The sequence below is a fragment of the Microcaecilia unicolor genome, chromosome 10 (genome assembly GCF_901765095.1).
Source record: "Microcaecilia unicolor chromosome 10, aMicUni1.1, whole genome shotgun sequence".
Lineage (NCBI taxonomy): Eukaryota > Metazoa > Chordata > Amphibia > Gymnophiona > Siphonopidae > Microcaecilia > Microcaecilia unicolor.
Genome location: NC_044040.1, coordinates 96630138 through 96656469, shown reverse-complemented (window position 1 = coordinate 96656469; position 26332 = coordinate 96630138). Strand labels below are relative to the sequence as shown.

At 42.4% G+C, this 26332-nt stretch overlaps 1 protein-coding gene across 3 annotated transcripts in view; it reads right to left on the bottom strand.

Annotated features, from left to right (window-relative positions):
- Positions 1-26332, bottom strand: part of LOC115479359 (solute carrier organic anion transporter family member 1B3-like) — a 699693-nt gene that overhangs the window by 73870 nt on the left and 599491 nt on the right. For all 3 annotated transcript variants that reach the window (XM_030217247.1, XM_030217249.1, XM_030217248.1), the window contains one exon: positions 4671-4735. In XM_030217247.1, coding sequence (XP_030073107.1) covers positions 4671-4735 — 65 coding nt within the window. The remainder of the gene's footprint in view (positions 1-4670; positions 4736-26332) is intronic.

Genomic DNA, 26332 nt, shown 5'->3' with positions numbered 1-26332 from the left:
AAATATGAAACTATTCTAGCCCATAAACACCGTTGTGTTCAATCTGTCTTGAAGACCTGGGCTCGTTTAGATTCATTTTGTCGGACTCCTAATAGCACTACCTGATAATTGTATAATTGCTGTTTTGCTATGGGTATTGTCATGGTATGTTGTTCTGTCTTTTCATTTTTGTTTCTTTCTTTGCCATGGATTATTGTTACTTTTGGTTTTTTAATTTTTGTTTTGTGTTATGCTTGAAAACCTTAATAAAAATATGAAGGAAAAAAAAAAAAAGAAAAACAGTTCTAGACCAAAACATTGAAATGTTCCACCTAGACGTTTTGGTTTTGTTCCATTATGGCTGTAAAATGTCCAAGTGTTAGGCATGCCCTAATCCCACCTTCGAAATGCCCCCAACATGTTCCCTTGTGCTTTGGATGCACTGCAGATGAAATGTATAGATAGGTGTCTGCAAAACAGGTTTAGAAAATACCGATGTGGACATTTTATGAAGAAATCTGTCCAAATGATGCTTTATGACACATTTTGGATGTTTTTCTCTTTCGAAAATGAGCCCTGTAGTGTATCTAGATTTTCAGAAAACTTTTGACAAGGTTCCTCATGAGAGGATCCTGAGAAAATTATGGGAGGCAATGTTCTGGTGTGGATTAAGAATTGGTTCTTGGACAGAAAACAGAGGGTAGAGTTAAATGACCATTTCTATCAATGGAGGAGGGTGAATAGTGGAGTGCTGTAGGGATCTGTACTGGGACTGGTACTATTTAACATATTTATAAATGGTATGGAAATTGGAACGACAAGTAAGGTGATTAAATCTGCAGATGACATAAAACTATTCAGTTCACATGTTGTTAAAACACATGTGAACTGTGAAACATTGCAAGAAGACCTTAGGAAATTGGAAGACTGGGCATCCAAATGGCAGATGAAACTTAATGTGGACAAATACAAAGTGATGCACATTGGGAAGAAGAATCCAAATCATAGTTACCTGATTGCTAGGGTCCACCTTGGGGGTCAGCACCCAAGAAAAAGATCTAAGTGTCATTGTGCAGTAGCGGTGGCCAAAAGAGCAAACAGGATGCTAGGAATTATTAGGAAAGGGATGGTAAATAAGACTGAGTATACTATAATGCCTTCACGGTGCGACTAAGTATTCTGTTCAGTTTTGGTCGCTATATCTGAAAAAAGATATAGCGGAATAAAAAAAGGTTCAAAGAAGAGCAACCAAAATGATAAAGGGGATGGAAATCCTCTCATATGAGGACATGCTAAAGAGGTTAGTGGTCTTCAGCTTGGAAAAGAGATGGCCACCATTTTAAACAGCAGAGCCAGCACAGGCCACAGGCAGCGGTGGTGTGCGGAGACAGCAGCAGGCAAGTGCAACCAGGCTCCCTGGAGCCTCTGGGCCCTTGGGTACTGCCCGGTTGCCTGAATGGTCAGTCTGCCCCTGTCTTCTAATGAGTTTCAGATGAGAGTTGCTATTGAGAAGTTAATTCGCAAATTACAACTTAAAATTGTTTTTGAAGGTGCTTGTGCAGTGAAAGATGATTTTTTGGTAAAGCCTTGTTCACGTTGGGAAGCTCCCAGGAGCTACTGATCCAGCTTTTCAGGTCTTTCGGGACCTACTGTTACATTATTTGAAGGGTTTACAGCCAGCAATAATGTAATGTAAAATCAAAAATCTTTCTTTTCCATTACGTATGGTTTTGAGACAATTACAAATGGGTGGCAATTTGATGATTCTGAAAGCAGATGGGGGGGGGGGGGGGGGGGGGGTACTACTACAGTGCAACCAGTAGAAGTGTACCTGTCTGAAGCTGCCATACAATTATCCAATAGCTGTGCATACTTGACAAGCTGATGCGTTGTTACAATTAAAGCAGCGTATTGCATCCCTGATTGGTGAGGCATCTTTGAACAACTTGATTACTAAAAAAGAAACGTCTTTTTTTGATTTTGACTCATCCTATAACTCCTTGTTTATACTTTTTTCCAAAAATACACAAGGATCTTATGAATCCTCTAGGACGACCCATTGTGGCTTTGAGGGGTTCTATTTTGTAGCCCTTCAGGAAGTTTCTTGACATTTATTTACGAACTGAGTTCAATTCCCACTTCAGGCACAGACAGCTCCTTGTGACTCTGGGCAAGTCACTTAACTCTCCATTGCCCCATGAAGCCGCATTGAGCCTGCAATGAGTGGGAAAGCGCGGGGTACAAATGTAACAAAAATAAAATAAATAAAATAACCCTTTGGTTGTAAAGTATGTTCTTTCATGCAAGATAAAACTCATTTTTTACTTGAAGCAAATGGGGTTACTTGATGGAGAAATCCATTTTTGTGACTTTGGATGTCATCTCACTATATACCCAGCTTGAATTGCTATTATTACTTTGAGAATCATCCAACACCTCAACGCATACCTACTATTTTTCTGATGAGTCTAGCTTCATTAGTGATTCAAGATAATTATTTGGTTCCATGGTCAATTTTACAAGCAAATTAAAGGAGTGGCCATAGGGGCTTCGTTGGCGCCTATAACTGCCATGTTATAAGTTGAGGATTTTGAGGAAACTCATCTTTATCCATTCCCATGGTTTACTAAAATCAGTTTGTGGAAAAGATTTTTTGGATGTTTTTTTTTTATTTGGGAGGACACTGAGGAATTTTTATTTAAGTTTTTACAGTGGTTAAATACAGTGGGGCCGATATTCAGACTGCAGGAGTTAGACTGGCTAACTACCTCAGTTGGTGCTGAGCCTGGATATTCAATGCTGGGCCATTTCCGGTGTTTATGTGATCTGCTGCCCTTGTAAGCTTATTTATATGGGCAGGTCATCTAGATCAGCTAAAATACGGCTGAATGAACTCAAGTCCCACATCAATAATGCTGTACTTACAGCACCTCTAGTGCAGCATTGGGTAGATAAAATACATCAGTGGACAGACATTCGTTGATGTATTCTAAATAAAATCATCTTGGGCTGGGAGGATGATAATGCTGAAGAACTACTGAATTATAAAGAACAACGTTGGATTTTCATATTGGACACAGTTTTTCCCAAAAGCTTAAATCTTGAGCTCAATTGGGCTTCATTATAGGGTTTTTCCTGATTTGATTGGATAACAGTTGGCTTCCTGCTATTTAAATGGCTTTTTCTGTTTGAGCCACCATTTTGATTGAAGAATGATGTGAAGGAATGTATATTGTTGGTCTCAGATAGATAACAAGAGATTAGCACTACCGTTTTTGATATGAGCAGTGACATATTTGTTTATTGCTTCTTGTGTTTAAGAACTGATCCCTGAGGCAGCGATTAGCAAAACATGGCGCATGTTGGCATCTGGTCCTTCACATTCAAATGAAGTTGATTGTTGGAGCTATAAATGCTACATTTAAAGCAATTTTTAAGATATGGAATTCCAAATTTGAAAGACTCTCATAATGTTTATGTGAAATTTGGAAAAGAAGTAAAAAAATAAATTATATGAATAAAGAGGAAAGCGAGTCATGATCTAAGCTGGTCATGTGAAATAAGTTGCTGCTGAGGCCATTTCATTAACCTAGAGGTTCTGCTTGTGTTTGAATAGTTAAGTCAAGCGCTGGGTTTATTTGCTTTGATATTGATTACCCCGTCATTAAAATTGAAATTGACCTTGCTATTGAGATTATTAACTGATTTGATATTTAATAAACTTAGGGGCTCTTTTATTAAACAGTGGTAAAATTTTGTTTCTGTGCATTAATGCGAGATTTTACCACATGGTAAGTTTTAATGCGGCACCTATTGGGGGCATTTCCACTCTTTTCTATTGCAGGTTGTGTGTGTGTGTGTTTTTTTTTTAATGTCTTGAGGTTTTCATTAATTGATGTTTTTGCTTGAGTGATTGTTCCCCTGCCAAGAATTGTGTGGGTGATAAAATTTTAAATAAATAAATAAAATATTCAGATTAATGCATGGTACCTGCTCCCAGTTAAAGCAGAAGCACTTTGTGCCGCCTATTTAGAAGACAGTAAATGATCCTGTTCTCTGCCCATGCCATTCTCTCCCCCCCCCCAAACACAAACAACACTTAGGGGTCCTTTTATTAAGGTCTGCTAACAGATTTAGTGAGAGCTAACTATTAGCATGTGCTAAATGATAAGATGTCCATAGGAATTTAATGGGTGCCTTATCATTTAGCTTGCACTAATCTTTAGCATGTGCTAAATTTGTTAGCATGCTTTAGTAAAAGAACCCCCTAATGTGTAGTTTGCCTCATGCTAACTGTGAAAAAACTGCAAAGCCTCATAACATAGCTTTGCACTAACCTGCCACATACAGTAAAATGCATATTAAGTGCTTACTGTGGAGGACCTCTTAGTGTTAGTGAAGAAAAAGATGAGATTTTATAGAAAATATCTGGAGACTGGAAAAGGTGTAAGTAGAATATGTTGGGGCTGGGACCCAATAAATCAAAAGCACTTAGGGGAGAAGTTATCAATGTGGGCTATGATTAAGACAGGTTATTTTACCACAAGTCATGCTATTTTAGCACAGAACCCCATTTTATATACTGAGATCCTCTGCTAAAATAACCCATCTTAACAGTAGCCCACTCTGACAACTTCCTCCCTTAATATAGAAAATGAAATATACGTTTAAAATTGACTATTTTATCTTACCTAAGCTTCTTATCAACCACATACATATGCCAATTGCCAACGATTTCAGTTCTTGATCAACACATCTAAATAATAATAATAAAAAAATATAAGTAGAAGACTTTGCGAAAATCTTCACAATATAAGTTCACATTAAGATGGCACTTTTAGAATTTCTACAGCTAAATTGGGTAATCACCCATGCAAAAACAAAACAAAAAAACCTCTTGAAAATGGGTTCTTCTTCCTAGTGCAAGGAAAATGTAATAAGGGCAGGGTCAGGCATTGTAAAGTAGCACCAGAGCCATCTCAGCAAAGTACATATAGCAAAATTACTTCTAACTTCCTGTATGTATTTTCTGGCATGGAGTTTGTGCTTGTGAACTCTATAGGTACATAAGTACTCATGGACCATGCTGTAGGAAGCAAAGTACCCATGGACGTGTAAGCTATACTGGGTGAGGGAGGTTTTAATACTGGAAACATATTTATTTATTAATTTAGATGTGTTTCCCACTTTTTTGAAGAAATTCACAGTGTATAGCAAGAATAGCATGGACATATCATTGCAAACAACTGCCCATCCCTACTATGTTATAGCATGTACATGCTATAACATAGTAGGGATGAGCAGTTGTTTGCAATGATATGGGAAATATCAACAACATATCCCATATTGATGCATATTGTAAAATGAAAATCAGCAGAAAAAAACACATTTTTGAGGAATTCAATAAATGGCACTCAAAAATCTGTGGCAGAAAAAATTGGTGCTAAGCTCGATTCTATTAAGGGTGCACGCCCTTTATAGAATTGTGCTTAGCACTAATTCCTGCACCTAACTTTTGGCACCAGATTTATATCTGCTGAAACCTTGCGTAAATGCTGGCGCACTGAGGCAGTATTCTGTAAGAGCACACGTAACTCTTTGGAACACCCCAACATGCCCATGCCCCCTTTTGAGTTACACATTATTAGAGTTAGGTATTAAAGTCAATAATTTGTTGTTAGCACCCGCTTATTGGTGTTAATTGGCTTGTAAGCTAATTAATTTGTGCACTTATCTTGGGAGTGAGCCCAAATTTCATCATGCAACTCTAGGCACCATATATAGAATCCAAGAGTTTGTGTCTTTTTTTGTTTGCCACTAATAATGCACACTCTTTGCAACGAATACATACTGTTTGCAAAGAAAGCACACTCTTCCTAAAGAATGCACACTATTTGTAAAAAAAAAGGTGACTTCCTTTAGACTTGAAAACTGTCAGAATATATTTTCTTTCAAAATACTAGGGTATTAATGATAATACATCTAGCATATATGCTGGGAAACATACAAGGCTGCCGAGAGACTGAGCTGGGCCCCTGCGCCTGTTTTTTCTCTCAAGTCGCGCATGCTCGGTTTTAAAACCGAGCATGCGCAGCCTGAGGGGAAAAGCAGCCACTTGGCAGGCAATGTGGCAGAGTAAATAGCAGCGCTGGAGGAAGACTTCTGCTGGCGGGGAGACCCACCAGCCAAACCTGAGGCCCTGGCCTGAAGAAGCCCTGCTGTGTCTGCTCCTCCCCAGCCTCCAAGAGGGGCCTGGCGCTAGAATTTTCTTCAGGAGCAGGAGAGAGAGAGAGAGACCTTGATGCCGGGCCTCCCTTGGAGGCCGAGTCTGGGAACTTTTTGTTCCCCCTGCCCCCCCTCTCGGCGGCCCTGGCAACACATGGTAATACACACACAGGACTTGGATTAGTACAGGTTTGAAATGTTAGAGAAATAGTGCATATCAGCAGGGTTTCAACTTTAAATAAGCATTTTTTGTTTGATTACATTCAAAAATTCTAAAAAAGTATCAAAAGTATAAAGCCAAAATCTTTAAAATGGCTACTGCTTGGATTATTTTAAAGTTGTATAATTCAGTGCCTCCAACAGTGTGAAGTGTGCTAAGGGACTCATTTTCAAAGGGATCTTAAGAATGGAATTAGGAACTTACAGCCAGTTCCATGAAAATTCTACCTCCTACCCCCTTATTCTATAAAAGTTAGGTATCATTTGTGTGTGCAAAAGCAACATCAAGCTGACTAAATGTTGGCAATGAGCTCAGCGGTATTCTATGATGTCAACATGAGCACTGGTATCTGCAGGATGGCATGCACATTAATGTGCCATGAAAATGGTGTGTTTAGGGTGGAGAATGGGCATGTGATGTGCGTGGCCATCATTCACACACATAAAACCTATAAATGGCATGCACATGGATGGCACATAAAATCATACCCAAATGTACACTTCCAAAAATAGCACTTAAATGGCAGAGAAGATGGCTCTTTTGGTCTGTAGCTTTGGTTGGTGCATTTGCTGTTGGTTAGTGACTCAGTGCATGCTGAGACCTCATGCTTTTCCTAATTAGCTATCTCTCTCCTGTCACCTAACCCTCTACAACTCCAGGAATTTCCATTCTGCTCATTTGTATTTATTTCAACCAAACACCCTCTCCAGCCCTTTAACCACCTTTCTCCCTTCAGCCTCTCCACCTCATCTCTCTGTTCAACGAACAGCGTGTGTGTTTGAGCATTAGGGGTAACCATCACTGTCTGTGCGACTGAAACTGGCTGTGTCTCTTCAACCTTGTGTGTAGTCCAGCAATATAATTAGTGGTGGTCACAGGTCGTATTGTTGGTGGTCACTGGGTGATACTGGTGGTAAGTACAAGCATGAGAAGAAGCAGGGTGTTGCTTCTGTGGGTCCTTGCTCATAGGAGAGGCAGCAGAAAAGATATGTGATACACAGATGCATGTATGTGTAAGTGTCAGGCCTTTGTATAGTATATATTCTGATGGAAGCCTGCTATATGTACAATATTAGTGACTACTGAGACAATTTGATACCTTTACCCAGTAGATTTCAGAGAAAGGGCTTGTAAGGCAATACCCCACTGTGCAGAAAAGGTAACATCATAGCATGTACTTGGAGATGTTTTAAAAGGCTTACAAATGCTTGCTTGTTTTCTAATTTTTTGTGGAGGGGGCGTGTCAGGGCAGAGTGGGCATTCCTTGGCTAACCAGTTAGCACATCTATATTACTATACACTAACCAGTTATTGCATGGATAACACAGGAGCCCTTACTGCCTACAAAATAGGTGGCTGTAAGTGCTCATGTGGTAATTAAAAAAAAAAACATTAACGCGTGGCCATTAATGCAAAAAACAAAATAGGAATAAGTCATTTTTAAGGCCATGGTAAAAATAGCCTTAGCATGTGGGAAAGACTTAGGAAAAGGATGCCAAAATTCTTTTTTCTACCTTTGTTGTCTGGTTATTTAATTTTTCAAATTGTGTATGCCTCATTCTCTGATTCCTTCTTTTCTGTTTTCTCTTAGCTCTCTTTCCAGGGTCTCCTGATCTTTTGTTGTTGTTGTTTTCTCTCCACCTGTGCCACCCCCTCCCGAGTTGTTCAGCGAATTCTTCGGGGCAGGCAGTCTTGCATGCCCGTTGCCGGCGCTGACTCTCCCCTGCTGCCGGATCACTCTTCAAAATTGCTGCCGAGACTTACAAGGGTGGCCTCCAAGACTTCAGCAGAAGTCTCACGAGGCCACCTCTGGAAGTCTCGGCTGCCATTTTGAAAGAGCGAACCGGCAGCGGGGGAGGGTCAGTGCCGGCAGCAGGCAGGGAAGACTGCCTGCCCCGAAGAATTTGATGGACAAGGATGACTCAGGTGAGGGACCGGATCCGGAGGGAGGGTGGGAGGGAGGAAGGAAGGAAGGAAGGAGAGCCGGCTCGCACTTAGTAACAACCGGCTGGCAAGAGCCGGTTGTTAAATTTTGTTCCAACTTGCGAGCCGGTGTGAGCCGGCTCCAGCACACCACTGGCCTGTATTCTTCACTTCCTCCACTACATCCTTCTCTGATACACATCTTTTACTTGCAACTTTCTTCTATTTTTCTGTGTCCATTCAGATTACATTCAATCTTACTATCCAATCTTCAATCTCACTTTTTTCACTGCATCTATCTTACAGACTTCCATATTAGTCCCTCACCTAGGTCCTCCTATTTCCATTCTTCTTATTCCTCAGGCCCTCATTTACTGATCCCTATCTTCCCTTGTCATCTAACATCTACTTTCTGTCTCACTCCCATTCTCCACCCCCAACATGCAGCATCTCCTCTCTCTCTCTTTACTCCCCCGCCATGCTGCTTCTCCTCTCTGTCTGTATCCCTTTCTCTCTCTCTTTCTCTATCTCTTCTCCACATCCAGCATTAACCCATCTCTCTCTCTTCTCCACATCCAGCATTACTGCATCTCAGTCTCTCTCTTCTCCCTCTTTCTCGTTCTCTCTGCTATTCTGTCCAACATTAGCACATCGTTCTTTTTCTGTTCTCACCCATCCAGCATTACCCCATCTCTGTCTCTCTCTCTCTGCTCCCCCATCCAGCATTATCCTGTATCTATCTCTCTCTCCACCCATTTAGCATTATCCCGTATCTCTCTTACTTTCCCTATCCACCATTACCTTGTCTCTTCCCAATCCAGCATTACCCATCTCTCTCTTTCCTACCCACCCAGCATTACCCTATCTCTCTATTTCCTACCCATCCAGCATTACCCTATCTCTCTATTTTCTCCCCATCCAGCACTACCCAGCCTCTCTTCTCCTTCATTTAGCATTATCCCATCTCTCTCTGTTCCTCACAAGCAACTGGGCCCGACCTCTCTATCTCTCCTCTTCCATACATAAGAACATAAGAATAGCCATAGTAGGTCAGGCTAATGGTCCATCTAGCCCAGGATCCTCCTTCCAACAGTGGCCAACCCAAGTCACAAGTACCTGGCAGAAACCCAAGTATTAGCAAGATTCCATGCTACCAATATCAGAGATAGCAGTGTCTTCCTTCTTGTCTATCTCAATAGCAGAATATGGACGTCTCTCTCTATCTCTTCTCACCATCTAGCATTACCCCAACTTTCTCGCTCTCACTCCCCATCTAACATTACCTCATCTCTGTCTTCTCCAACATCCAACATCTGGGAACATCTTACAACTTCCTGTCCCTCTATCTTATATCAATACTGCTTGAAATCCCTGATTGTCTCATTTTGTCTGATTTATATTGCTATTTCCATCTCACTCCTCCCTGCTCATCCAGGGCTCAGCCCTTTGGGCGATGTCCATACCATTCCAGTCCACTGCAGTCACCGCCACCCGGGACCCATTCCCAAGTTGCCTACTATCAGGCTAGGCCCACTCCATGAACCTTAGTCTCATTTCCCTGAACCCAAACGTTTCCCACTAATTTCTCATTTGCTGTCCACCTAGGCCTTCTCAACTGCCAATCAATGTGAAGGAAAGTGACCCAGATTACTGATCTTTTTTCTAGCTATCGTCTTGACATTTTATGCCTCGTTGCAACTTGTATGACGGATGGGGAAGAATCCTATTGTGGATGCCCTAGTGGTGCAAGGTGGTGTTACAACTTTTGTGTAGAAATATATCACGGCCTATGGGTTTCCCTTTACAATAACACCATGTAGGGAATTCACAAGAAAAAGACAATAGTATAATGTTAACAATATTTTTATTGCCCAAGATATAATAAATAAATGCTTTAAAAACATTAAGGGCTTCTTTTACAAAACCGTGCTAGCGATTCCTGCATGGCAAATGAAAGGTAGCCCATAGGAATTGAACGGGCTTCCTCTCAATTGCTGCACCGGGAATCGGTATCGTGGCAAAAGGCCCTAAAATGGTTAAAAATATAAATATAATTTCATTTTAAAATTCATATTAAAAATACAAAGCTGCATTAAAATCAGATATAAAGTGCAAGGTATTGTACACTTTGGTATAGAGTGCAGTGTTGCTGTTTTTTTTTAAAGTGCAAAGGTTAAAAGTTGTGCAACAATGCTAATACAAATAACTTTCTGTTTAACAGTTTTAACTAATGTTTGTTTGTTTATTTATTTGTAGCATTTGTCTCCCACATTTTCCCACCTATTTGCAGGCTCAACGTGGCTTATATTATCCCGTGATGGTGATCGCCATTTCTGGGTACAGAATTTCAAATGCTAATACATTTAGTTGTATACATACATGGTAAAGAGGAATACATTGTGGTATTGCATACAAATGATTTTGCATCAAGGTGCATACATACATGGTACAGAGGAATGCATTATGGCATTGCATAGAGGTTTCTAAGTGATAAAATGAGTTGTAGCATAAGTTAGGTTCTTCTTTGAACTATGTAAACCAGGATTTACTTCTGACAACTTAACAAATCAATTCAGATTCAACAGAAATTCCAATCAGATAAGTATTTCTTTTCTCTCTGACTTTTCTTATTAATCTCAATACAGTCCTCTGTAAAAGGACTGATTCTTTGCTTCGCTATTTTTGCCTTACAGATTCCCAACCAGGATACTTTACACCCTTTCACGTAAGTATTGAACTCTGCCCCAAGCACTATCCAAGTCCCAACAAATGATACAATTCTCTTTAGATGTGATGCACCTATCTGGACTCTGTCTTGAAAGGACTTTGGACTTTGCATGGGGGTCTGTGACGCTCTCTTTGGGTGTGCTGCCCCTGTAGCTTAACACCTGTCTTTACTGAGAGTCCCCTGCTCTTTAACTTTGTTCCCTCAGCTAAAGAAGTCAGGCGTCTTGGAGTTTCTCGGCCCACTCACAACACCAGCTCATTCACTCACTGAGCCTTTGCTACCTTCTCGGTGCAGCCTGTCAACTCATTCAGCAGTTCATTCAGGCTTTTATTTCTCCACTTGGAATCACATAGTCACATGCACAGTCTTTTCTTTAGTGTGGGAGGCCAGGAGTCAGTCACCAGCTTACACCTACCAGGCCCTCAGCCTCTAGGACTGAAGACAAACTCTGCCACTGTCCCTGTCTTCAAGAGCTGCTTTCACTCACACACTCAAGCTCTTTTCAAATGCCCAGTTCAAATAGCACAGGCTTTAACACTATCAAGTTAGCTTTAGCTTGTCAGTTTCTTTAAAGAAACTGCTTCCTTTTAGCCTCTACTTAGATAGCCATGTGCTCAATTTTTTTCAAACTTCCTTTCCAAGTTTTTACACTTATGACACTCTCTGCTCTCAAACCTCAGACACAGGCACACATGCTTCTGGTCTCCTGGCATCCAGGGCTCCTCTGGCAACAGCTGAAACTGTCATTGCTCAGGCAACCAGGCTTTGGCTTGTGTCACCTGTCTCTCTGCAGCCAATCAGGCACATGTACATGGAATGTTTATTTATTTATTTATTTATTTATTACTGTTGGAATGTAGTGAAAATCTCCATTTTGAAACCCACTTTTTCCATTGAGTTAAATGGGAAAAATGGATTTTTACACAAAACCAAGGCTAAATTTCACAGAATTTGAACAAAAACCATATCATTATCCAAGTCACATCAAGCAGAATCAAGTCCATATTTTAAATTTTAAAATTCACTTATGGTTACCAATTACGCAATTTCACCCCAGAATCATCTACACAGGTTAAAGTCAATTTACGCTTGCAGACGCCACCATCGGACTTCAAATGTCCACATCTAGAGTGGTGTAAGGCACTCCACACCTCAATTAATCAAAATAATCATTAAAAATAAATTCTAAAATTTTTCAATGACCCAGCCCACCTAAAGGGAACCCCAGGACCCCCCCCCCCCCCAACCATAAAAGAATTTTTTAAAAACCATCCTGGAACACCCAAAAAATAAAACACCAAAAATTGCTAAAATTAAATTAAATTACACCAAGACCCTAAGGCCTCTTACCTTGGTCTCCAGATGACTATCTGGTGGTCCATATTCTTCTTTGGGGTCCTGGTGAACCCCCCGATGCCACCGGTGTTCGGGCATCCCAGTGTGGAAGCCCGCTGAGAAACCTCAATCAAGGCCCCGGCTTCAAATGCAGCCTGTCGGAGCTCCATGAGCACATCCGCGTTAGTGCCGGATCATCCGGACTCAATGTGCACTCACGGACCAGGCCTGGGCTAAATATCTTTTTTTTTTTTTTAATTCTTTCACACTCTTTTACATTATCTTTATCACAGTCTTCCCCAAACTTTATTGCCTATCATTCAGCTCGAGTGTCGAAAAAGGGAGGTGGCCTAGCAATTTGCCTGCCCTCGTACTTTATTCAGAAATTCTAGCTCTTTGTAATTCTGCCCCATTTTCACTAACAATTTATAGCTATTATTTCCCACCTTCCCACTTGCAACATTACTGGGATGCCCTTTTACAGTCTCTTGTCGATGCCTCTACTCATTTTAGAGATCTACTTGTGGTTGGAGAGTTCAATACTCACATTGACGTTCCCTCTCATCCCTGTACTACCGCTTTTCTTTCTTTTCTCAGTGATACCAACCTATCAAAGCTTGTTCAAGCTCCCACCCATTCAGCAGGACATATTCTTTATCTAATTATTGTACAGCTCCTCACTTCCTTTTCTGCTTCACATTCTCAAGTATTGCCCCTTCCTTGGACTGATCACTCTTTGGTTATAATCTGACCCCCTCAAATGACCCATCTCTACCTAAACCCCCACCACCATGTTTTCCCTCTCTTGACCCTGCTACCTATCTGCCTATCTGCCCCTTTTTACCTCCTTTCCTAATAATTTTCTTGACTTGCATCTTGAAGATGCAGTTTCTGCTTGGAACTCAACTTTATCTGCTCATTTCCATTCACTACTACTACTACTATTTAACATTTCTAGAGCGCTACAAAGTGTACGCAGCGCTGTACAAACACAGAAGACATTCACCCCTTCAGTCCCCTCCTTCTACAAGTCATGCTTCTCATAAGCCCTGGTATCACAGTGGGCTGCTACTTCGTCGACAGACTTACTGTGCTGAAAGGAGATGGCATAAGTTTTAGAACATCAGATCTTTTGTTGGCATATAAGAAATTCTGTACATATTACTCTGCCCAATTCAGAACAGCTGAAAAGACATATTTTACCAAGCAGTTCGCCAAATCGAACAATCCTTGTAAGACTCTGTTTTCCATTACTTCTTTTCTCACAAATGAGGCTTCCTTTTGAATCCTCACCCCTACAACCTTCCATTGACGTTCTTGCATCCTTTTTTCCCTCAAAGGTTGCTTTGCTTAGGGTCTCGATTCTCTCTTCCTCCCCTTCCCCCTCACCTCCAAATCCACTTACAAACTTAGTTTCCCCTGTGGACAGAGTTAATCTTAGTCTTAGTACCTGGTCCACTTTTACTATCCTTTCTCTTACTCAGCTGACGTCAGTCCTTTCTATTATGTATTTTACTATCTCACTGTTGGACCCCCTTCCTTCCAGCTGGTTAAAGATTGCTAAACACAGTCTTCTCCTCTTAGTCTTACATCTAGTTAGTACTAGCTTCTCAACTAGCTTAGTTCCTCTTGCTAGGTAAAAGCAATAGTCAAGTCTATCCTTAGGAACCCTTCTCTTGATCTCCTTCTTCCAGAGCCACTATCAATTCATCTCCAACCTGTGCTTTCTGTAAAAAATTACCAAACAAATCATCTTTGATCAACTAATACAATTCACCGACAGTCATTACATTTTACACCCCTGTCAAACGGGGTTTCATACCAACCACAGCACAGAAACTATACTGATTGCTTTAGTCAGTGAGTTACATTCCTACCTTGATTCTGACAAAATAGTTCTTCTTGTTTCTCTTGATTTGTCTGTTGCATTTGACTTGGTTGAACACTCCCTTCTTCTTGCTTGCCTTCAATCTATTGGCTTAACTGGTTCTGTTTTCAAATGATTTACCTTTTATCTTTCTGACAGAAGTTTTTCAGTCTCTACTCCTTCCTCAGCCTCCTCTACCTTCCCTTTGAAATATGGTGTACCACAAGGCTGTATTCTCTCCCCGTTACTGATGAACATTTTTCTAAGTCCATTAGCCCTTCTTATTCAAGATTGTAATATTAATTTTTTTTCTTTTTATGCAGATGATATTTTATTGATTTATCCTGTATATCCTCACAATCGGGACCTCTCCCCATTGCACACTTGTTTGCATTCTCTTTCAAACTGGCTCACCTTCCACAGAATGGTTCTCAATCCAGCTAAAACTATAGCCTGGTGGATCTCCGGCTCACTATCTACTCCTTCAACTCTGCTTTCATTATTTGATGTTCTAGTAACCCCAATGAATTCATTCCATTTCTTAAGTGTTATTACTGATTCTAAACTCTCATTTGATTCTCAAGTATCCATAGTGGTAAGGTAAGGCTTTTATTAGTTGCAGCAACTTCATTCCATTAGCCACGTCTTAGATATTTCACTTCACTCCATACCCTCATTCATGCTTTTGTCATAACCCAACTTGACTATTGTAACACAATCTATTGTGGAATTCCTTCCTATCTTCTCCATCATCTGCAAAGCCTCCATAACTCTGCTGTCTGATTTCTCTGTAAAGCCAAAAGATTTGATCACTTCACCCCACTTCTTATCCATTTGCATTGGTTATCTATCCAGTATAGACCCTGGTTTAAGTTCTTTGTCTCACTCACAAAGCTCTTTACCTTGGTGCTCCATCTTATCTTTCCTCCCTTATAATTCCCAACACCCCTTCCTGTTTATTGCACTTACTTGATTCTCACCAATTAGTACTTCCTTCTCTAAGATTTGCTCACTATGGGCCAGATGCACTAAACCTTAATGACCCTCTAACAACCCTTTAACGAAGGAAATTCCTAACCGTTGCATGCATTAAAGGCCTTTTTCCGACGAAGCAAGCAGCTAACGAAAACGGAATACAAAAGAGTAACTACCATTGTAATGTGGGCGATTCGGGATGCACTAACAATACCGACGATCACACCGAATCATCTACCGCGACATATTAAACGTATGGTCAGAGCAGTCGTAAAGGCCTGAGCTGTCATCTCCCCGCTTCCCCCTGCACCTTAAAATTCCAAGCTGGCATGTTGAAAAACAAAATAAAGAACACAAACATGTGGCTCCCCGCTTCCCTCTGCATACAATACAAATGAAACGAAAACAAAATCAAAAAAGGACTGGGAGGGGGCAAGGGCGCTCGTCAGGAGCGTCCTGTATGGACGGCCTTGCCCCCGCCCCCTCCACCGAGGTCGCCACTGCTCCCCGCTTCCGCTTGTATAAAATAAAAAAATTAGAACAAAACTAAAAAGTTTAGCAGCCCCGGTCCCCCTCCCTTCCTGTCTCTCTCTGTACTCCTTCTCCCATAGCTCCGCCTCCCGGCATCCTCCGTCCCCATGCCCCGCCCCCCTGAGCTCGTCACCGCTGCTCCCCCCCTCTACCGGACCCCTCCTTCCGCTTTACCGGCCCGTGCGGCGCCTCTCACGGGATGGAACAGCTGATCGGCGATCACTGCTGCCTCCTCTGACGTCTCTCTGTTTTTCCTGGGCCCGCCCTCCTCTGAAGTTATCTACAGAGTACAGAGAGAGACAGAAAGGGAGGGGGACCGGGGCTGCTAAACTTTTTAGTTTTGTTTTAATTTTTTATTTTATACGAGCGGAAGCGGGGAACAGCGGCGACCTCAGGGGGGGTCAAGGCCGTCCATACTGGATGCTTCTGACGAGCGCCTTTGCCCCCTCCAGATCCTTTTTTGATGTATGTTTATTTTTGTATTGATGCAGGGTGAAGCGGGGAGCCACATGTTTGTGTTTTTTTCTTGTTGCTGTTTTTGACGTTTGTGGCATGCGCAGAGCAGCCAGCATAACGCTTGGCTGCTCTGCGCATGCTTTACGGGCCGATTACCGACGAGGATTACGAATGTTTGATACATTGTAGTTTTCAATACCACACCGAACATGTGCGACTTGTTTTTTTGGTGCATGCTTCGTTTTTTCAAATTCGTTAAGGACTTTAACATTTTAGATTTTTTTTACATATGGTTGATGCATCTGGGCCAGAGTCTACCCGCTCTTCTACTTTCTTCTTCCTATCACCCTCCCTTTGGAATAGCCTACCATCTCCTATTAGGTCTGAAATGTATTTTATTAAGTTCAAGGCCCTCTTGAAAACTCATCTTTTTGAAATGGCATTCGAACCCTCTGTCAGCTGCTCCTGTTTCCAGGGGGACCTGTACAATTTCAACAGTCTGGAAGAGTCAGTTACATTGTTGATCTTAACTACTCTTTTGAGTGACTGATCTGTATCTTTCCTGTATATATTTTTGGTTTCTTTTCATTTTCTGGATTTTATCTTAGTTTATTTTTATTGTGAGCCACTGTGGCCTGTGCGCAGTAACAGCAGGATATCAAGTATTTTATTAAGCAATAAACTATTACCCCATCTCTCTCTCTTCCCTTGTCCAGTACTGCCTTGTCTCTTTTCCCCATCCAGCGTTATCCTGTCTGTCTCTCTTTCAGCATTACCCTTTCTTGTCACTATCCAGCATTTCACTGTACCTATCTCACTTTTCCATCTAGTATCACCACATCAGTCTTCTCTTCGCCACATCCAGCAGTACCCCTTCTCTCTCTTTCTTATCCCCATTCAACATTACCCTGTCCCTCTCTTCTCCTCCATTACCCAATCTTTCTTTCTCCATGACATTCATCATTACTTTCTCGCTCTTTCACTTTTCCTTTTTCTAATCCAACATTACCCCATCTCTCTCTTCCCCTATCCAGCATTGCCATTTCTCTCTCTATTTCTTCTCACCGTTTATTATCCCAACTTTTTCTATCAGTGCCCATCTAATATTACCCTGTCTCTTTCTCACTTCTTCCCTATACATCATTACTCTCCTCTATCTCTTCCCCTTCCAGCATTACCACGTCTATCTCGCTTGTTCTCTCTTTCTTTTCTCAATGCGGCATTATCTCATTTTTGTCTTCTCCCAGTCCAGTATTACCTCATCTTTCTCTCTCTCTCTCTCTCTCTTTTCTTTTTCAGAATTACCCCCTCTTTGTCTCCTCCTCCACTCAGAATTCTGCCATCTCTCCTCAATTTAGCATTATCACATCTCTCTCACTTCTCCCCCATCTAGTATTAACCATGCCACTTCTCCTTTATCCAGCATTACCCCATATTTCTCTTATTCTCTCTTCTCTTCTTCCCTATCCAGCATTAACACAGTTCTCTCTTTCTCCCCAATCCATCATTACTCTCTCCCCATCCAGCATTACCCTGTGTCTCTCTAGCTTTCTCTCTCTTGCTCTCTCTCTCACGTTTCCCCATCCAGCATCCCCATTCTGGCTCTTAAAAAAAAGTTATACTCAATCCAGAAAAGATCTTCACATGTTGGATTACTGGCCACAATTCCCTTCCTTCATAGTTCCTACTCTTTTCAATTCTCCTACCTCACTGTTGACTCATTCTGCTACCTTGGTGTTATTCTTGACTCAAAGCTTAGTTTCTCAAAACCCATCTCTATGGTCTTTCAACTTCTGTAGACTTAGATACAGCACTCTCCCAGCAACATCACACAGCGAGACTGGGACTAGACAAACACAGAGGCACAAGGAGAGACACAATGCAAGGAGGTACAAAGAGAGGTGTGAGGGTTTAATGACAATGAGGTGTTGTTGGGCAAAAGACATGGCACAGGGGGGAAAGGGGCCTGAGAGACAGCAAGGGATGAGTGTTGGTGGAGGCTAGCAGATGTGGTCAAGGGGTTCAGGGGGTGAGATAGAGAAGAGGCAAGGCAACAAATGTGGGGTTAAAGGTTTCAGACTGGGGCAGACAAAGACAGCAAACAAACTACTCTCCAACACTCCACTCTCCTTCTACCTCTCCACTTTCCAAATCAACAAGAACACATATGGGTCCAAAGACAAGTTGTGGCTTCACTTAATCACATTTATAGCAGGTCTAAATTGGGACATTTTAATTTGCACCCCAGGATATTGCCTTGCTATATGTTATCATAGAAAATATCCATCTTGTAATCCCGCCCATAACACACCCCTGATACACCCATTCTCCAAATGTCTTTTTATGTGCACCTTGTTGACTTGAACATTTTCTGAGTGTGTGTTCAATTATGATGATTTGTATGGATTCGGTAGAAAAAAGTCTATCTGGCCCTTTTGAGATATTTTTCTGCTTTGAAAATTAGCACCATATGTTATGAAATAGTAACATAAACACTTATGTCAGCCATTTTATAAATATAAACATTTATTTTTCCTGAAGCTGTCACAGAGCTCTGTATCTCTTGCCAGTTTTGCTTTTGGAGTGTCCACCAACAACTGGGGGATTAAGGGACAACCTCATCTTATCCCTCCAGGGGAGTGCACGTTTCTGAAACATAGATGTCCCAGGTAGCAGGTGTAAATCCCAGCATCAATCTTTTTGGACATAAACAATTATACCCCTTCTACAATGGGAAATTCATATTTATTTTGAGGTCAAATACGCTCAGACCATTCCCCCTTGCAATATGCACATTTTACAGATTTAGACGTGTGTATCCCAGTTTGGTAAAATTGAGATTTAGATACTCATGGAATATAAATGTCTAAGGTCCTTTTATCAAACCGTGCTAGCGGCTCCTGGTGCAGTAATGCCAACGAAGCCCATTCATTTTGAATGGGCTCAGTCGGCATTGCTGTGTGGGAACTGCTAGCGCAGCTTGATCAAAGAGGTCCTCAATAACAGTGTATGCATTTCTAGAATCCAAACAGCACTTCTAAAATTTCTTAAGTTATATATATTATATCTAGCACCTGTATTTATTTTTGAGGACGGTCTGAGAGAAGAGGACATCTCTCTGGATAAGAGAACATTATTTTGCTCTGTGCTTTGACAACTTAAAGATTGGGAAAAGAGAAAAAGGGTAGGTTTATTGATAAAAAGCACTACAAATTTTAAAAAAGAACTTAATTTTTTTATGTTCAAACTCTGAATTATTTTTCAAAAGAAATAATCAAAAGATGGAAGTCCTGAAATCCAACGTACATGGAGGGGCATAATCGAATGGCGCCGGCCATCTATATGGCTGGCGTCGCAAAAGGCGGTCCCGAACTGTATTATCAAAAAAGATGTCCGGCCATCTTTTGTTTCGATAATATGGTTGGGGCCGGCTAAATGTCACAGATGGCCGGCATCGGTTTTCGCCGATAATGGAAACTGAGGCCGGCCATCTCAAACCCGGCCAAATCCAAGGCATTTGGTCGTGGGAGGAGCCAGCATTTGTAGTGCACTGGTCCCCCTGACATGCCAGGACACCAACCGAGCACCCTAGGGGGCACTTCTAAAAATTACAAAAAAAAAAAAAACCTCCCAGGTACATACCTCCTTTACCTTGGGTGCTGAGCCCCCCAAATCCCCCCCAAAACCCACTCCCCACAACTCTACACCAATACCATAGCCCTTATGGGTGAAGGGGGCACCTACATGTGGGTACAGTGGGTTTTGGGGAGTTGGAGGGCTCCCATTTACCACCACAAGTGTAACAGGTAAGGGTGGGGGGGTTGGGCCTGGTTCCACCTGCCTGAAGTGCTCGGCACCCACTAAAAACTGCTCCAGGACGTGGGGTTTAAAGGAGGAATTGTAGGTTAGTGTTAGGCAAAATAAAAATATAAAAAGCAAATTTTATCAACTAATCTCCATAGTCTTTTCCACTTAGTTTTAAAAACTTTGTACCACAGCATTAACAGGTAGAATCTAACAGGCACTTCAGGATCTAGTTTAGTCTTCCCACCCACCCCTAGGACAACTCTCAGTTATTGTAATTAGGGTAACAAGTAAGGAGTGCTCTTACAGAGTTTTAAATACATTTCATTACCATCTAAGAAGGAAACACTAACTAAATTATACAATATACTATATAAACTAAAAGACACTCTTATATTAGGCTAATATCCTTAATACTGTAGCAAGTTTTAGTTTATTGAAAAACTCAAAAACACTAAGATGGAGTCAGCAGTCCAGCAGCGAGAGGGGTGCTATCCAGTCTTTTGCATTGAGTGTCACATGTATGATTATCTCCCAGTTGGTGAGATGTCATATGTGTGTGCCCGATGCAAAGAGCTCCTAGCTCTCAGGGAATGTGTCCGTTCTCTTGAGGCTAGAGTAGCAGACTTGGTGGAGCTGAGGAAGATAGAGAGGTACATAGAGGAGACCTACAGGGATGTTGTAGAGAAGTCCCACCTCCAGTCTGGTAGCCCTTGTGCTACCTTGGAGGAGGGAGGTCTCCTAGAAGGAGAGCATCACCCTGGTGAAGTAGGAAGTACTCCTGTAGCTAGGACCTGCCCACCAGGGGATGTACTATCCTCTTGCACCGAGGATATGTCTCCAAGTGCTGCCAGGGAGGGAAAGGTTAGGACAGCTGTTGTAGTTGGTGATTTGATCATTAGGTGTATAGATAGCTGGGTGGCTGGTGGACGTGAGGATCGCCTGGTGACTTGCCTGCCTGGTGCGAAGGTGGCGGACCTCACGCATCATCTAGATAGGATTTTAGATAGTGCTGGGGAGGAGTTGGCTGTCTTGGTACATGTGGGTACCAATGACATAGGAAAATGTGAGAGAGAGGTTCTGGAAACCAAATTTAGGCTGTTAGGTAGAAAGCTCAAATCCAGATCCTCAAGGGTAGCATTTGCTGAAATGCTACCTGTTCCACGCGCAGGGCCCAAGAGACAGGCAGAGCTCCAGAGTCTCAATGCGTGGTGCAGGGAGGAGGGTTTTAGATTTGTTAGGAACTGGGTAACATTCAGGGCAAGGGGGAGCCTATTCCGAAAGGTGGGACCAGGGTGGGATCAGGCTGCTGGTATCAGCATTTAAAAAGGAGATAGAGCAGCTTTTAAACTAGAAATGGGGGGAAGGCCGACAGTCGCTCAAAAGCGCATGGTTCGGGATAAGGTATCTTTCAAAGATATCACCAAAACAGGGAAGATAGGGTATCCTGATAGTGAGGTTGCAAAAGAGACCGTAGTAGATCAGGTGTCCCTAAATAAAAATAAAAATCAGACAAAAGATTGCAAATTAGTACTGTCAAGTACTAAGCATGATGTAAATAGGAGCAACAAACACAGTTTGAAATGTCTATATGCGAATGCCAAGAGCCTAAGAAATAAGATGGGAGAGTTAGAATATTATTGCACTAAATGAAAAACTAGATATAATAGGCATCTCTGAGACCTGGTGGAAGGATGCTAACCAGTGGGACACTGTCATACCGGGGTACAAATTATATCATAGTGATAGGGTGGATCGAATTGTTGGAGGGGTAGCATTGTATATTAACGAGAGCCTTGAATCAAATAGATTGAAAATTCTGCAGGAAACAAAACACTTCTTGGAATCACTGTGGATTAAAATTCCATGTGTAAAGGGGAAAAGGATAATGATAGGAGTGTACTACTGTCCGCCTGGCCAGGATGAACAGACGGATGCAGAAATGTTAAAGGAAATTAGGGACGCAAGCAAACTGGGCAACACAATAATAATGGGTGATTTCAATTACCCTGATATTGACTGGGTAAATGTAACATCGGGACATGCTAGGGAGGTAAACTTCCTCGATGAAATTAAGGACAGCTTTATGGAGCAGCTGGTACAGGAACCGACGAGAGAAGGAAAAATTTTAGACCTAGTCCTTAGTGGAGCACATGATCTGGTGTGGGAGGTAATGGTGCTGGGGCCGCTTGTTAACAGTGATCATAATATGATCGGATTTGATATTAGCTTTGAAATCAAATACGTTAGCGTTTAACTTTAAAAAAGGAGACTATGATAAAATGAGAAGAACAATGAAAAGAAAACTTAGAGGAGCGACTATGAGGGTCAAAAATTTACATCAGGCGTGGATGCTGTTCAAAAACACCATCCTAAAAGCTCAGGCCAAATATATTCCGCAGATTAAAAAAGGAGGACGGAAGACCAAACGACAGCCGGTGTGGTTAAATAGAGAGGTGAAGGAAGCTAATAGAGCTAAAAGAAAATCCTTCAGAAAATGGAAGAAGGAACCAACTGAAAATAATAAGAAATGGCATAAGAAATGTCAAGTCAAATGCAAAGCGCTGAAAAAATTACAAGAGGACCTTACAAGACTGGGCGACTAGGCATCTACAGTGGTGGAAATAAGTATTTGATCCCTTGCTGATTTTGTAAGTTTGCCCACTGACAAAGACATGAGCAGCCCATAATTGAAGGGTAGGTTATTGGTAACAGTGAGAGATAGCACATCACAAATTAAATCCGGAAAATCACATTGTGGAAAGTATATGAATTTATTTGCATTCTGCAGAGGGAAATAAGTATTTAATCCCTCTGGCAAACAAGACCTAATACTTGGTGGCAAAACCCTTGTTGGCAAGCACAGCGGTCAGACGTCTTCTGTAGTTGATGATGAGGTTTGCACACATGTCAGGAGGAATTTTGGTCCACTCCTCTTTGCAGATCATCTCTAAATCATTAAGAGTTCTGGGCTGTCGCTTGGCAACTCGCAGCTTCAGCTCCCTCCATAAGTTTTCAATGGGATTAAGGTCTGGTGACTGGCTAGGCCACTCCATGACCCTAATGTGCTTCTTCCTGAGCCACTCCTTTGTTGCCTTGGCTGTATGTTTTGGGTCATTGTCGTGCTGGAAGACCCAGCCACGACCCATTTTTAAGGCCCTGGCGGAGGGAAGGAGGTTGTCACTCAGAATTGTACGGTACATGGCCCCATCCATTCTCCCATTGATGCGGTGAAGTAGTCCTGTGCCCTTAGCAGAGAAACACCCCCAAAACATAACATTTCCACCTCCATGCTTGACAGTGGGGACGGTGTTCTTTGGGTCATAGGCAGCATTTCTCTTCCTCCAAACACGGCGAGTTGAGTTCATGCCAAAGAGCTCAATTTTTGTCTCATCTGACCACAGCACCTTCTCCCAATCACTCTCGGCATCATCCAGGTGTTCACTGGCAAACTTCAGACGGGCCGTCACATGTGCCTTCCGGAGCAGGGGGACCTTGCGGGCACTGCAGGATTGCAATCCGTTATGTCGTAATGTGTTACCAATGGTTTTCGTGGTGACAGTGGTCCCAGCTGCCTTGAGATCATTGACAAGTTCCCCCCTTGTAGTTGTAGGCTGATTTCTAACCTTCCTCATGATCAAGGATACCCCACGAGGTGAGATTTTGCGTGGAGCCCCAGATCTTTGTCGATTGACAGTCATTTTGTACTTCTTCCATTTTCTTACTATGGCACCAACAGTTGTCTCCTTCTCGCCCAGCGTCTTACTGATGGTTTTGTAGCCCATTCCAGCCTTGTGAAGGTGTATGATCTTGTCCCTGACATCCTTAGACAGCTCCTTGCTCTTGGCCATTTTGTAGAGGTTAGAGTCTGACTGATTCACTGAGTCTGTAGACAGGTGTCTTTCATACAGGTGACCATTGCCGACAGCTGTCTGTCATGCAGGTAACGAGTTGATTTGGAGCATCTACCTGGTCTGTAGGGGCCAGATCTCTTACTGGTTGGTGGGGGATCAAATACTTATTTCCCTCTGCAGAATGCAAATAAATTCATATACTTTCCACAATGTGATTTTCCGGATTTAATTTGTGATTTGCTATCTCTCACTGTTACCAATAACCTACCCTTCAATTATGGGCTGCTCATGTCTTTGTCAGTGGGCAAACTTACAAAATCAGCAAGGGATCAAATACTTATTTCCACCACTGTAAATGGCAGATGACGTTTAATGTGAGCAAGTGCAAAGTGATGCCTGTGGGAAAGAGGAACCCGAATTATAGCTACTTAATGCAAGGTTCCACGTTAGGAGTCACGGACCAAGAAAGGGATCTAGGTGTCGTCATTGATGATAAGTTGAAACCTTCTGCTCAGTGTGCTGCTGCGGCTAAGAAAGCAAATAGAATGTTAGGTATTATTAGGAAAGGAAAGGAAAACAAAATGAGGATGTTATAATGCTTTTGTATCGCTCCATGGTGCAACCGCACTTCAAATATTGTGTCCAATTCTGGTCGCCGCATCTCAAAAAAGATATAGTGGAATTAGAAAAGGTGCAGAGAAGGGCGATGAAAATGATAAAGGGGATGGGACGACTTCCCTATGAGGAAAGGCTAAAGCGGCTAGGGCTCTTCAGCTTGGAGAAAAGGCGGCTGAGGGGAGATATGATAGAGGTCTATAAAATAATGAGTGAGTTGAACGGGTAGATGTGAAGTGTCTGTTCACGCCTTCCAAAAATACTAGGACTAGGGGGCATGCGATGAAGCTACAATGTAGTAAATTTAAAACGAATCGGAGAAACTTTTTCTTCACTCAACGTGTAATTAAACTCTGGAATTCTTTGCCAGAGAATGTGGTAAAGGCGGTTAGCTTAGTGGGTTTTAAAAAAAGTTTGGATGGCTTCCTAAAAGAGAAGTCCATAGACCATTATTAAATGGACTTGGGGAAAATCCACTATTTCTGGAATAAGCAGTATAAAATGTTTTGTACTTTTTTGGGATCTTGCCAGGTATTTATGACCTGGATTGGCCATTGTTGGAAACAGGATGCTGAGCTTGATGGACCTTTGGTCTGTCTCAGTATGGCAATACTTATGTACTTAAGAAGCAGTGGGTTTTCCCAAGTCCACCTTGATAATAGTTATATGGACTTTTCTTTTAGGAACATGTCCACACCTTTTTTAAACTCTGCTATTCTATCTGCTTTACCAATTTCTTTGGCAATGAATACCAGAGATTAATTATATGTTGAGTGAAGAAATATGTTCTATGATTTGTTCTAAATGTACTACTTAATAACTTCATTGTGTGCTCCCAGCCCTTGCACTTTTAGAAAGACTAAACATGCAATTTGTGCCTACCCATTCCACTGTACTCACAATTTTATAAACCTCTTGCATATGTCCTCTCAGCTATCTCTTCTTAATGCTAATGAGCCCTCAGTTCCTTTTGTGTGTCCCAGGAGCGTAGCCACGGGCGGGCCTGGACGGGACCAGGCCCAGTCACTTTCCCTCCAGGCCCGCCCACCCAACATCCCCTCGCATGTCACTGCCTTTTGCCTGCCCTGAAATTCTTGTCCTCCCCGCAAGCACTGCCTCAGTCCCTGCAGCATTCTTTTCTTCGCCCGTCGCCAGCAGCGCTGCCATTCACACAGACAGTTCAGCTCCCCTCTGCCGCGTCCATCTGGCCCTACGTAAACAGGAAATGCATCAGAGAGGGCCGGATGGACGCAGCAGAGTTGAGCGGAACTGCCTGTGTGAATGAGTGGCAGCGCTGCCAGCGACGGGTGAAGAAAAGAATGCTGCAGGGACCGAGGGTAGCATACAAGGTTACAGCTCCACGCACATTTTTCATTTTGTTTTATTTTGCAGCCGCGGTGGGATGCAGGGGTGGTGGAGAGAGAGGCAAGGAAGGGCAAAGCAGAGCATGGAAGCTCGCGATTCCTCAAGGCTGCCTCAGCAGTGACCAGGAGGACAAGCTAGTGGTTGGGCATCAATGTCCTTGCCCCTGCTCCGAGAGGGGAGGGTTGAGAGAGTGAGTGAGAGGCAGGAAATGGGCTAGAAAGAGTGAGCGAGAGGCGAGGCGGGGGTTCAAGAAATCCTGGATGACTGTAGCAAGGAAGGGGGAGTGAGAGAGGAGATTAAAGATGGAAGGGAGAGACACTGGAGGGAATGGGGAAAGGAGAGACATTAAATGGAAGAAGATAGAGAGAGGGGAGGCAATGGCAGGGAGATAGAGGGGAAGATGCTGGAGGAAAGGGGAGACATTGGATGGAAGGGGATGAACAAGAGTGATGGGA